Here is a 13897-nt window from a genome sequence, read left to right as displayed (position 1 = left end):
AGGAAAAGTTCTTGTCCATGGAAATGCAGGGATCTCCAGGAGGTAGGAAGTTAGAGATCTTTTTTTCTCTAGCATTTAATTAATGTGTTTTATTTTCTGGTTTTTTTCTAAATTTTTTTCTCCTTCTTCAGTGCTGCCTTTGTTATTGCATACATTATGGAGACATTTGGAATGAAGTACAGGTAAGAAAGTACTCTGAAACCTAGCCACAGTCTAAATTCTCATTAAAATAGAGCTTAATGGAGATGTTGGGAATTAATTTTCTATTGTTTTGTTTTCTAGTCATGTTTGATTATACCCAATGCTTACTCTCTTACCTTTGTAGCTACTCTATCCTGCTACCATCTCTAGTTAGGCTAATTTTTTTGGTTATATGGAGCTAGTGCTGTTCTTATTTTAAGAAGCAAAGGTAGTTATGGCTAGAATAATCCATGGAAAACTACTTAATACTAGGGAATTTGCTAGTCTAAGTTCTAATATTATGTCACACTTTTTTATTGGAGTGACATTGGTTAATAAATTACAATGGAAAAGTTTGCTTTAAGTGTCAGTCCTTTTTTTTTTTTTTACAGAGACAGAGAGAGAATCAGAGGAGGGATAGATAGAGACAGACAGACAGAGAGAGATGAGAAGCATCAGTCATCAGTTTTTCGTTGCGACACCGTATTTGTTCATTGATTGCTTTCTCATATGTGCCTTGACCGTCGGCCTTCAGCAGACCGAGTAACCCCTTGCTCGAGCCAGCGACCTTGGGTCCAAGCTTGTGAACTTTGTTCAAACCAGATGAGCCCGTGCTCAAGCTGGAGACCTTGGGGTCTCGAACCTGGGTCCTCCACATCCCAGTCTGATGCTCTATCCACTGTGCCACTGCCTGGTCAGGCTGTCAGTCTTAAAGGAATATTACTATTTGAATACAAATGTTTTCCTTATTTAATCAAAAAAGATTAACAAGCATTGGGAGACTTTTGTTTTTTATATTCTCCTTATTTGGTGTCTTGTCACTAATATTAATTGTTAAAATGGTTTTCATCTATTGGGACTGTGCTATGTTCAGGTACTCTTCTAGGCATTTTTGTCTCATGTAAGGCCTCACAACAATGAAGGAAGTAGATATACTTCTCATTTGACCAGTGATAATATTTTGAGCATGCACTGTGTGACAGGTGCTATATAAGGTGCTTTTCACTTATTATCTCCCATCTTCATAACAGACCTCCAAGACAGGTGTTATAATTCCATTTTATTGTGATTAATCTGATTATGCCATCAACTTATCCACTATAACTCACTACCCCTCTGGAAAACAAGCTGTATGATTATGATTTCCTATCTTAGGTAAATTTTAAGATAAGTTTCTCTTTTAGATGAATTATGGAAAAATTAAGATCAATTCATGAACTAATAGCATCACTTTAATTTTCTTTTTCTGTTTTCAGAGATGCGTTTGCTTATGTTCAAGAAAGAAGATTTTGTATTAATCCTAATGCTGGATTTGTCCATCAACTTCAGGTAATTTTTCTTCCCCATTAAAGCAGTTAGAAAGTAGGATAGTTTTTTAAAATTTATTTTTACAGCGTTGAGGGGCAAGAAGTTCCAGCTTATAGTTGCGTCACTTTAGTTGTTCTTTGATTGCTTGTCACATGTGCCTTGACTGGGCAAGCCCAGGGTTTAGAACTGGTGACCTCAGCATTCCAGGTCGACGCTTGGTCCATTGCGCCATCACAAGTCATACAGAAAGGAGGATAATTAAAATCTTCTGTCTGTGCAATTTAGGTTGTAGAATTTACTTTATAAATACTTAAAAATTGCCCTAATATAATTTTATTCTTTATTCAAGTTTACATTTCTATTTAAACAAATTTTCTTGAAAGCTGCTGTTACCAGAAAAAAAGAATTAAAGACACATTGTTAAATATAAGGTAAAATAATTCTTGTTAGAAATTTCCTTCACTTTGGTCACACACACAGAGTTGTTTTTTGTGCTTATTTTTCAGAGAGACAGACAGGAATGGAGAGAGATGAGAAGCATCAACTCATAGTTGCAGCACTTTTAGTTGTTCTTTGGTTGCTTTCTAGTATGTGCCTTGACCTGGAGGCTCCAGCCAAGCCAGTGACCCCTTGCTTAAGGCAGCGACCATGTCTACGATCCCATGCTCAGGGTAGCAACCTCGGGGTTTTGAACCTGCATCCTCAGTGTCCCAGGCTGATGCTCTCTCCACTGTACCACTCCTTGGTCAGGGTTCATAGACACTTTTGATTTTAAGATACTACATCGAGCAACGGTTTCTATTTTATATGCTTTATCTTTTTAATCTTTTTTCAGATTTTGTCAGTGCTTTGAAAATGCACTAAAAAAGACAGTAAGATAATTATCTGATTAGACTAGTTTAATTTTTTCCAAGAAGGAAAATCATAGGTTGAAGCATGTGCTTTAGCTGACTTCACCGTTTATGCAGGAATAAATTTCACAGTTAGACATCAAGTGCATTACAGCAGTTGTCCCCAACCTTTTTTGGGCCACGGACTGGTTTAATGTCAAAATATTTTCACGGACCAGCCCTTAGGGTGGGACGATTAAATGTATCTATCACGTGACCGAGACAAGTGTCAAGAGTGAGTCTTAGACGGATGTAACAGAGGGAATCTGGTCATTTTTTAAAAAATGAAACATCGTTCAGACTTAAATATAAATAAAACGGAAATAATGTAAGTTATTTATTTTTTCTCTGCGGACCATTACCAAATCACCTATGGATCGGTACTGGTCCGCGGCCCCGGGGTTGGAGACCACTGCATTACAGTATAGGTTGTCTCAGTTACCATACTTCAAATTTTACCTCATTTTTTTTCTTCTTTTCCAGATGAGAGGAGGTATAATAGACTCACGCATGTGCCCCAACTAGCAGCCCCATCGTGGGCTGATGCTCTACCCATCTGGGGCCATGCTCGCAGCTGAGCTATTTTTAGCAGCTGAGGAAGGCTCCATGGAGCTATCCTCAGTGTTCAGAGCCAATGTGCTTAAACCAATCGAGCCATGGCTGCAGGAGAGGATGAGGGAATAGGGAGGATTGGAGAAGCAGATAGTTGCTTCTCCTGTGTGCTCTCAATGGGAATTGAACCCAGGACGTAAAGGATGGCAGGCCAATCCTCTACCACTGAGCCAATTGGCCAGGGCAAATTTTACCTTTTTTTTTTTTGTAATTTACTTTTAATTTTTTCCTCACTTAAAAGAGAAATAGTTGTATCTCTGTCTTCATTGTGTTTATTTAAATTGTTTCTTCTTATTCCTTTCTTATAGTTATAGAACACAAAGCTAACTGTAATTGATGTTTCTTTACCTTTTTAACACTGTTGTGTTAATACATCTCTTTTAAAACTGATTTCTGGCCTAACCAGGTGATGGCACAGTGGATATAGTGTCGGCCTGGCATTCTGAGGACCCAGGTTTGAAATCACAGGGTCTCCGGCCTGAGTGGGATTATAGGCATGACCTCAAGGTCGCTGTCTTGAGCAAGGGGTCACTGGCTTGGCTGGAGCCCTCTAGTGAAGGCACGTATAAGAAAGCAATCAATGAGTAAACTAAGGTGCCACAGCTATGTGTTAATGCTTCTCAATTCTCTCCCTTTCCAGCTGTCCCTCTCTCTTTCTTGCTAAAAAATCAAACAAACAAAAAAACTGATTTCTACATTTTAAAAATTAATATGGCCTGACCTGTGGTGGTACAATGGGTAAAGCATTTGACTGGGAATGTTGAGGTCACTGGTTTGAGACCCTGGGCTTGCCTGGTCAAGGCATATACGGTAAACAGCTGCTATGAGTTGATGCATTCCATTCCTCATATCCCTGTTTCTCTCTGTCTCTCTCCTCTAAAAATCAATAAATAAAATCTTTAAGATACATACACACACACACACATATACTCATGGTTAAAAAATTTTAAATTCAATATTGTCTAAGGAGAATATAATGAAAAATAAGTATCCTTAATAATATGTCTCAAAGATCATTCTAAAACAGCATATATAGCTCTACCAGCAAAATATTTGTATATATACATATATAACAATTTTATATGACCAGTTCTTTGGACATGGGCCTTTTGATTATTTCTAGCCTTTTATGATTATAAACAATATTGGGAAGACTAGTAGGTGCATGTGTTTAGATGTGTAATTATACCTATAAGATTAACTGATCAAAAAAAAGATTAACTGATCAAAGTGGGATTGCTGGGTTAGAAGACATTTAAATGTGATGTTGTCAGACTGACTTTAAAAAGGCTAAAATAATGTAAACTTAACACCATCATACCATAATCAATACCATTATTCAGAAGTATTTTATATTTTAACAAACTTTTTGGTTATTGCCATAATGGTAGTAAAAGGGGCAACTTACGGTTTGGCCATTTTTTACATAGGTTGTAGGTCTTTTTCTCATTGGTTTGTGCGACCTCTTTGCTTATTAAGGAAATCTATTTTTAGCCAACTGATTTGAAATGCCATTTTTATTATATAGCAAATTCTATTCTGTATCTAGGTCTGTTTCTTTTTTTTAATTCATTTTTAGAGAGGAGAGAGAGGGAGACAGAGAGAGACAGAGAGAGGAGAGAGAGATAGAGAGAGAGAAGGGGGGAGGAGCTGAAAGCATCAACTCCCATAAGTGCCTTGACCAGGCAAGCCCAGCGTTTCGAACCGGCGACCTCAGCATTTCCAGTTCGACGCTTTATCCACTGCGCCACCACAGGTCAGGCCTAGGTCTGTTTCTTTCTGGACTTTATATTCTGGTCTATTTATCTATTTATTGCTGTACCTGTATCAAAGAGCTTTAAATATTCTAATATTATATAAACAATTTGTGGTATGGCTTAAGATGCCCCTATTGTTTTCTCTAGACTTCCTGGTAGGTTCTTAGTTTTTTATTTTTTGTTTTTTGGTGTTAACTTTATTGGAAGAAGTCCCATAGTTTTTAATAATACTGTCTCTACATTCACAATTCTGAAAGAAATGACACCTTTAAATTTTTAGTCTTCCATTTGAAGAATTTTCCAATTATTCAATCAACTTCTATATCCTTTAGTGTTTTAGTTTTCTATGCACAGAATATAGGAATTTTTATTTGTTTATTTAATGAGAGGAGGAGAGATAGTGAGACAGACTCTTGGCATGTGCCTTGACCAGATCCACCTGGCAACCCCAGTCTGGACCTGATGCTGAAATCAAGCTATTTTTAGCTCCTGAAGCTGAAGCACTCAAACAAACAGCTATTCTCAGTGCCTGGGGTCGAGACTTGAATCATTCGAGCTACTGGCTGTGGGATGGGAGGAGGGAGTGGAAAGGGAGAGGGGAAAATAATAGGTTGCTTCTCTGTGACCAGAAATCGAACCCTGGCCGTCCATATGCCCGGCTGACGCTCTGTGCACTGAGCCAACAGGCCAGGCCATGAATTTCTTAAGAAATTTATTCCTAAGTATTTTTTTTGTTTCCATTGTAAATAAAATTGTTTCTTCTAGTATGTTTTCTAACTGGTTCTTTGTATATGCTGCAGTAGTTTTTAACCACTGGTCTGGTTGCCAGAAATTTTGTGCCAATCTGTGAAAGAATGAACCACCCTCATTTTCTACAGGAAAACTATTGGTTTTTATTAAGTTTTCAGTTGACAACCTTATTAAACTCTGACTCAAAAATTTTCTAGTTGATTGTCTTAGCTTTTTATCTCCTCTTCAAATTATGGCAATTTGTCACTTTTCTAATTGTTTTCTTTTTGCTTTCTCTTTGAATATTTTCTATCAGTGCAATGGTAAGTAATAGTGGTGATCGTGCTATACTTGCCTTATCATAATGTGCCAGTGGCAGAGAACAGATACTGACTGACTGATAGCTCAGTGTGTGGCACCCCAGTGCAAGCAGTCGGCCTGCCTCTATTTAGAGTCTCACCAGTAGATGTGAAATTATGAGATAAGAATTTTAAGCCTGCCTTTCTCTTACAACAATATGGTTCTAACATATTTTTCGGTATAAACTAAGAATACCAATAATGCACACATCGACCACTGTTTTGGGTGTCCAAGAATTTAAATGTATATTTAAGTTAATTAATTTTTCTTTTAGGAATATGAAGCCATCTACCTAGCAAAATTAACAATACAGATGATGTCACCACTTCAGATAGAACGGTCATTATCTGTTCATTCTGGTACCACAGGTAAGGTTATTTGTTTTGTTTTTTTCATTTTTGAGAAGGTTGTGGGGAGAAAGATGATGTTATGAAAGGTAGAAAATAAGCATATTTTGCTTATTACAAGTTACACTGAACAATTAAAATGGTTTAGAAAACTGAGTAGACCATTGAATTAACCCTTTAAAGTAGTACGAACGTTCATGTACGTCCTTGTGCCTGCTGACCATCCAGAGTACGATTGATTTATTTTAAAAATGTGTAAGGTAACATTTAAAAAAGGCAAATGTATGTTCTTGTTTCCATAAATTGATTATCAAACAAACATGATTTTAAGTTAATAAAACTTACTGAAACTGATTTCATTTTTTGAAAAAAAAAAAAAAACTCCCAGAGGTCAGCGAGCGTGAAAAAACTCACTACTCAAAGGGTTAAAACAAGATAATTTCAAATTTATAATTAAAAATGTGTATTATCCGCTACGTGCACACGACTACCTAATCTGTGCATGCTAGTTGGAAGATCAAATCTACTTGTTTTAGTTTTCAGTCTCTAACTAGTATTACTGTGTTGCTACTTAGATTAAAATAATAAGAAAAGGGGTGATCTTTTTAAGAATGAATGGTAGTTAATAAATGAAAGTAGATTTCAAGTTAGAGTGTTGAATGTCAGTTACTTCCTTTTTTTTCTTGCCATCAATACTTCAGTCCTTTCTCCCTTCAGACCCTCCTTCCAGGTTTCAAAGTTAATGATTAAAGCACACTCTCAAAATCTTTTGACTTTGGCTTTTCTTTTCCAAGATCTTATTACCCTTGTTGACATTGTGTCTTTTACTCTACTAGAATTCATGGAATTTCTTTATTTATGTCTTTTCTCTCTCAAGTACATTGCATTTTATTTTGAACCAATGACCTTATAAGATAGGGAAAAGAAGTTATGTAACTCCATGGTTATTTAGCCCTAGTGATCTGAACCCCATGTCCAGCACTCTTTACTATATTCCACAGCCTGTAGTAATAATGGTAAATATTCATCCCTTGATGCAGCTTCTTAGTTGTCATTAACTCTTTGTTTCTTTTCCACTTTCATCTAGTTATTTCCAAATTCCTAGTGTCTGTTTTCTCAGTACCTTTAAAATTCCTGTCCCTTAATCTAATTCAGACCCATATTGGCCTCCTATCCAAACTTTTTTTACTTGGTCTGTTCTCAGCGTTGAGGCCAGACTTATTTTTACTAAAGATAGTTCTAATTGTGATATTTTTCCTGTACAAAAGCCGTCATTGGATTAATTTATACAGAATAAAACATATAGGTAGTGTCATAGGTAGTAATTCAATGTTCTGATCTTTCTTTGTATCCCTCACTGTTGCTCTTTATAAATGCACTCCGGAAAACAACTGCTGATAGTTTCCTGTGTCTTTTTTCCACCTAGAAAGCATCACATTCAGTCGGTTCTTAAAAACTTACTTCAGATGCTATCTCAAGAAAACACAATGATTAGCTTACTCTTCCTCCAGTCCTGTCATTTGAAACTCCTTTATCTACGTTCTTCCCTTTCTGTCTTGCATTAGTTATTTGTCCATTACCTCCCTTAGTAGAAGGTGAGTGCAGCACCTCACCTGAAAACTCAGTTACAGCAGCAGTATTTAGCCTTATAGCTAGCAAACTTTCTTTATCTCATTTCTGTCCTTATTTGGTTAATCTTATTGTAACACATTAGTTTTATGTTGGAATTTGCCCTCTGAATTCAAACATTATTACTGTGACTTAGCACAACTATTTGAGCATAAATTTAAGGCCATGCCATTGTTAGGCATATAACACAGCACTGCTTTACCAGTTATTATTCTCTACAGTTTTCCTCCATTGAGATTCCAATTTTTTATTATACCTATTGGATATATAGGGACAGCTTTGAATCTATGTGGGAACTTTTGTACTAGCAGACTTTGATGTGAAGAGTAGATAAAAGAAATCCCTTCTTTATATGCCACATGCCATTCTTTCTCCCAGCTCAACATTTGGTGATAAAAAACACAGCTTCAGTAGCAAAATATTTTCAGTGGCATCTATGAAAGCAAAGATAATTATATCTACAGAATAAAATTGTACAAATATCAAATTAATTTCTTAAATTTTATGTCCTAAGTCACATGATTAAGCTGCCTAAAAAATATAAGCTTGATAACCAATTATTTATGTACCAAACTTCTGTTTTCAAACTACTTTAAAAATTAATGTTTATCATTTACAATGCCTAAGACATACTTAATTCTCAAAAGGGAAAATGTATCCTGTTAGGAAGATATAAAGTTATTAGGGTAATTCATAACAAGAGAATTTACTATAGTTTGCTGAAAGTTCAGTCATGGAATTTCCATAGTACATATATAATATATGGCAATACTTAAAATTAAAAATAAAATTTTTACTGGGTATAACACTAATAAATGAATTTATTTATGTTCCCACCATATGTTATGTTCATGCAATCAATTTTAGGCAGTTTGAAAAGAACACACGAAGAAGAAGATGAATTTGGAAGCATGCAAGTGGCAACTGCACAGAATGGCTGACTCAAGAGCAACATTATATAGGATGTGAATTTCTATATGGCAAGGAGAAAACACTAAACCCGATAATGTAAAATGGTAAAAACAAGTAGTTTCTTTTCAATTATATGTTGCTTCCAGATATGTTTCTCTACAATTTTTTAGCCAGCATTTAAGATGTTGGATTTCTGCATAGATGGCACTGATGGTTTTACTCCTTTTCTTTTTCTTTTTCTTTTTCTTTTTTTTAACACTTTACAGTTTTATTATAAACCAAGATTTTTGGACTTGCAAAGAGGTATTATTGCAATAATGCACTTTTCATACTTGAAATTTATTTGTATGATAAAAAGTTATTATTTTAAACAAAATGCAAGTTAGAGGGATTTGTTTATAAAATCTGGGTAGTTTATAACATGAATTTCCTAAAGTTTGCTAAAAATTCATTTTATGTTCTATATATTACATTTAAAAAAATAATTTTACAGTTCAATTTTATGATGCAGCCTCTTACGGAAACATTAACAAATGCAAGAATCTGTCACATTTCTTTTTCAGTATAATTAAATAGGTTAAATACCCTTTCTTTTTTAAAAACTTCTTGATCTTTTATTACTAATCTTTAAATCATGCCATTAGCCAACTATATTCACTTTAAATGATCCAGCTATTGCTTCCTTTCCTATTACAGTCTTATTTTGTTTAGTCAATAGAAAAAGTTTAATGAACAAAGATGCTTTGCTTTATACCAGATGCTCAAAAACAAGGACAGTTTAGATTTTCAAGTGACTTTACCTTTTGCGTTTCTTAAAAGCCAATTTTTTTTTCAGTTGCTTAGCTCGTTTTTCTTTGTCTAGAATGGTTCTAAATTTAGAATATAATAAACCAATGTAGCACTCTTTTATTCCTAAATGAAGCCCAAAAAAGAAAAGTGCCTTGCATCATTTAAAAAAAAAGAAATCCTCATGACCTCTAAATTAGTATGTAGAAAATGGAAAGTTTTTTAACATTTTTCTGTGCGTATTTTTTTTTAACCATAAGTTAGTTTAAACTGAAAATCTGAGGCTTGAAGAAACCTCTGTAAATTAATTTGGAAATATCTGAAAGAGCTTCTCTTTGAAGATGCATTTATTGGGAAAAGTGATTTGGGGGATATGTTAGTGTATTTTAAATTGTTTAAATCAGTTCTTTACATTGATTTAATCTAAATTAGCCCCATAATTTGTTTGCAAAGTCACTTTAGGGATCCTGTTTCTTCCTATTTTTATTTATATATATAAATTGTTCTAAGAAAAACATTTTTGCTATTTTAAGTATGATGTGAGGGAGGAGTGTTTTGACTTTTTATAGTTGATGATTTAGGTTAGCACAAACAAAACTCCTTTCTATCTCACTTAATCTCGGTCCTCTCTTGAGGTGCTTTACTAATGGGAATGATTTCCTTACGTTCCCTTGGTACCAAGAGGTACTATGCCAGGTAACATTACATGAAGTTACTTGCGTGGCTTTCCTCCCTAAAATGTAGTAATACAGTAAAAGCTTGATTTACCCAGCATAGCAGGAGAGTAGAAATGAATTGAAATTGCTTTGTTAATTAGGAGTGATTCCTGTTGACCCAGGTGGTATTCCTCTTCTGATTTACCTTCCCTTTCTCTATTTTACCACCCCGAACACAGCATGTTACTAATTCCATTGTGGTCTCGTATTCTGTTGTATGATTAGGCCATTTGGTGTGATGGCTAGTAGTCAGGATTTCCTTTGAGTGTTCCGAAATTCCAGTTGGTAAAGTGCCAGAAAAGACAGCTCTCCTGTAAATAGATCTCTATTGGATAAGTCAGCAAAGATCTCTCTTGTAATATGGTAATGTGATGTTTCATTCAGCAGAAACTGCTCAAAAGAATTTTTACAGTACATTTAGGTTTTTAAAACGAGGTAAAGATTTTTTAAATTAGTTAAGTATACATATTCTGTCTAGTAGTAGTTGGGCCAAAAAATACAGATTTGGTTCTATATTAATTTACAGCTGGTAATTCTCCACTTTTTCAAACCACTATATAATTTTTATGTTGTCACTGAAGTGCCTGCCCAGCACTGTACATTAAAGACCGTCTCTCACAAATACTAGGAAAAGGGACTTTTGTTCTTCTCGAGTACAGTATTAATGTGGACAAAACGTGATGTTTATTCTTTCATTAAGAACATTGCAAGTTTGTTTTGTCTTGGATCCGTTCTTCCATCTAATGTTCAATTAGTTCTGGTAGCTCTTCCTATTCTTCTGTTTGGTTCCATTTCTGTAATTCCTTTATTTCCACTGATTCTTTGTAATAGTTAACTACACTACATTTACCCAATCACGATTTTCTAAAATATTTGAATAATGTATAAGTGATGTAGTACCCAATTTGAAATATTAAATATGTAATTTTATGTAAATATGTAATTTCACAGAATTTAAAGTGAAATTGCATTAAAACATAAGACAACTGTTTTATTGGCCATTTTGAAAGTGAAATTTGAGTATTGAAAATATTCAAACGGAAAATTCAAACTTACCTTCTAATTTCAGTTAATTGGTTCATTTTTTTTCATTTATCAGACATTTAAATAGCAGTTATTTTTACTTGCATCTACTCTATGGTGGAAATATTAAATCGTGATAGCTTTTGCTACAAACTCTCAACCACTTAACTTTTAGAGCAGAATGTTTTGGGGAGATTTGTGCTTCACCTGAATTTAGAAGTAATGTCAGAAAATGTTAAGCATGTCTTTTTTTAGAAAATACAAGGTTTCTAATTGTCTTATTACTATGGTAATTCAAGTGAATTAGAAGTATTTAACTGCAATCTTGAATTATAAAGTTGGGGTGCGTATATATACATATGTCAGGATCTCAACTTGATGTAAAGTAAATGTGCAGTTACCTGGCGGATTTTTTTTTTTTTAAATAACTGGCTTAACCCACATTTCCACAACAAACTTAGCTTCACTTCACTATTTACTTTATCATTGTCCATTCAACAGTGTTCCAAAAAGGAAATGTTAGAAATAGCTGAGAATTACTAAAAGATGTTATTTTATTTTTTGGTTAGAAGACATGTTTCTAGGGTCTTTGAATGCTGGATTTTTTTTTGTCTTACCCATCCATGGCAGCTAAAAAAAATCACTCAAAATATTCAGGTTTACATATTTGCTCTCTTTATAGGGAGTTGCCATACCTCACAGTTCAAAGTGTATTCTATAGATCAGTATCATTACACTGACATGTAATTGCAATTTACTATGCAGCAAAAATTCAAGAAAGCCTACAGTGTCTACTTACCTTTGTACAGGCAATTGCTTAAGTTACTCTGCTTTTAACATTTGTACTTAGACAAAATGCTTATGTATGTATAGGAATGTCACAGTGTGAGATGCTGCTAGCCCAGACACAAAGTATTAAAATTATTTTGTGACGATTGGTGGTTGTATTAAAACTGTTGTGCCATTATACCTCAAAATGATTGAAAAGCTCATTTATACTGATTATGCCTCAGAACTTTTTACTTAGACTGTTGGCTTCTAGGTAGAAAGAAGTACCTTACTTTTATTCCCACAGATGAAGAAGAATAAATTAACACTGGAAACTGATAAGCACTTAAGAGTATCTTCCAAAACATTGGGGTCACACACATATACAAAATAGGGTCAGTAGTCCAGACAGGACCCACATTTCAGCTCAACTATACAGTGTGTCTGTAAAGTCATGGTGACTTTTGACTCGTCACAGGAAAGCAACAAAAGACGATAGAAATGGGAAATCTGCGCCAAATAAAAGGAAACCCCACCCCACCCCAGTTTCTGTAGGATGATGTGGCAGCATGTGTGCATGTGCAGATGATGACGTAACACCATGTATACAGCAGAGCAGCCCACGGCCATGCCAGTTGAGATGTGGACAGTACAGAGGAAAGTTCAGTGTGTCCTGTGGCTCGCTAAATTCAAATCCGTGACCAAAGTGCAGTGTGAATATCAGCGCGTTTATAACGAAGCGCCACCACATAGGAATAACATTACTCGATGGGATAAGCAGTTGAAGGAAACCAGCAGTTTGCTGAAGAAACCCCGTTCTGGTAGGCCATCAGTCAGTGACAAGTCTGTAGAGGCTATACGGGATAGCTACCTAAGGAGCCCTAAAAAATCTGTGCGTGAGCCCACATCGAACTGCACTGAATAGGTGTGAAACTGGGAGAGTTTTCCTTTTATTTGGTGCAAATTTCACATTTCTATCGTCTTTTGTTGCTTTCCTGTGACCATTCAAAAGTGCACCATGACTTTATGGACACACTATTTTCAGGGATTCGCTGATCAAGTTTAGAGTTAGAAGTGAGAAAAAACTTCTTGCTTTGTACCTCTTTCCCCTCAACCCCCATAAGCACACCTACATGCTATCCTTCAAGTCTAAGATGCCATTGCTACATCATTATTTCATATACCGTTAAAAGGCAAGCCCTTGATCATAAAATGCACCCAGATTTCCAAAAGGTAAGTGTAGAAAAATTACAAAATTTGCGTTTTACACTCAGTGAGATACATATATATATATACACAAAATATGTGGGGCATAATAAAAAGTACAACTGTCATTTCATTATACCTTTCCAAAAGCAAATAATGCTCAATTTTGTGAATACAGTTAATATAACATGTTTTGCAGTTTTGTTTTTTTGTATTCAGGTGTACTAACAATATGGCTTAGAAATTCATAAACATACTCTGCCTAACTAAGCACCATTTTCCTCATGACACCTATTTTTATATATTATACCTTGCTTGTAACTGTTTCCTTTGGGGGGGGGATTTAAGGTAAGACTTTAAAAATACTTATTTAAAGGAATTTATTGAAATACCCACCTTGTAGACACCCTTCGTATCAGATTGTTCAGTGGTAAGAGGTGTAATAAGAATCTAATTTTGCCTAACTTATTTTTTAACATGGTTGTACTTGATAAAGCTACTATCATGGCAGGTTGTGGGACTTAAGGCAAAACTAGCTTTGTTACTTTAGAAATAGGTCAGTTCATGCATATAGGTCATCTGTAGGTAAGTAGTGCACCCTCTATTGGTGAAGGGTTTCTATGGTTTTAGAAAGCCAACTTGAACTTACTACATGGAGAGAAATCCAAAATACA

General features: G+C 35.0%; 2 protein-coding genes across 2 annotated transcripts in view; one reads left to right on the top strand and one right to left on the bottom strand.

Annotated features, from left to right (window-relative positions):
* STYX (serine/threonine/tyrosine interacting protein) overlaps positions 1-12184 on the top strand; it is a 43550-nt gene extending 31366 nt beyond the window's left edge. Inside the window, exons 7-11 of the mRNA XM_066274796.1 lie at positions 3-42; positions 132-182; positions 1437-1509; positions 6111-6204; positions 8680-12184. Coding sequence (XP_066130893.1) covers positions 3-42; positions 132-182; positions 1437-1509; positions 6111-6204; positions 8680-8753 — 332 coding nt within the window. The 3' untranslated portion in view covers positions 8754-12184. The remainder of the gene's footprint in view (positions 1-2; positions 43-131; positions 183-1436; positions 1510-6110; positions 6205-8679) is intronic.
* The window catches only part of GNPNAT1 (glucosamine-phosphate N-acetyltransferase 1), a 211468-nt gene that overhangs the window by 176284 nt on the left and 21287 nt on the right, over positions 1-13897 (bottom strand). The window lies entirely within an intron of this gene.

This window comes from Saccopteryx bilineata, chromosome 4, assembly GCF_036850765.1.
Source record: "Saccopteryx bilineata isolate mSacBil1 chromosome 4, mSacBil1_pri_phased_curated, whole genome shotgun sequence".
NCBI classification, from domain to species: domain Eukaryota; kingdom Metazoa; phylum Chordata; class Mammalia; order Chiroptera; family Emballonuridae; genus Saccopteryx; species Saccopteryx bilineata.
This window is presented reverse-complemented; position numbering and strand designations above follow the sequence as displayed.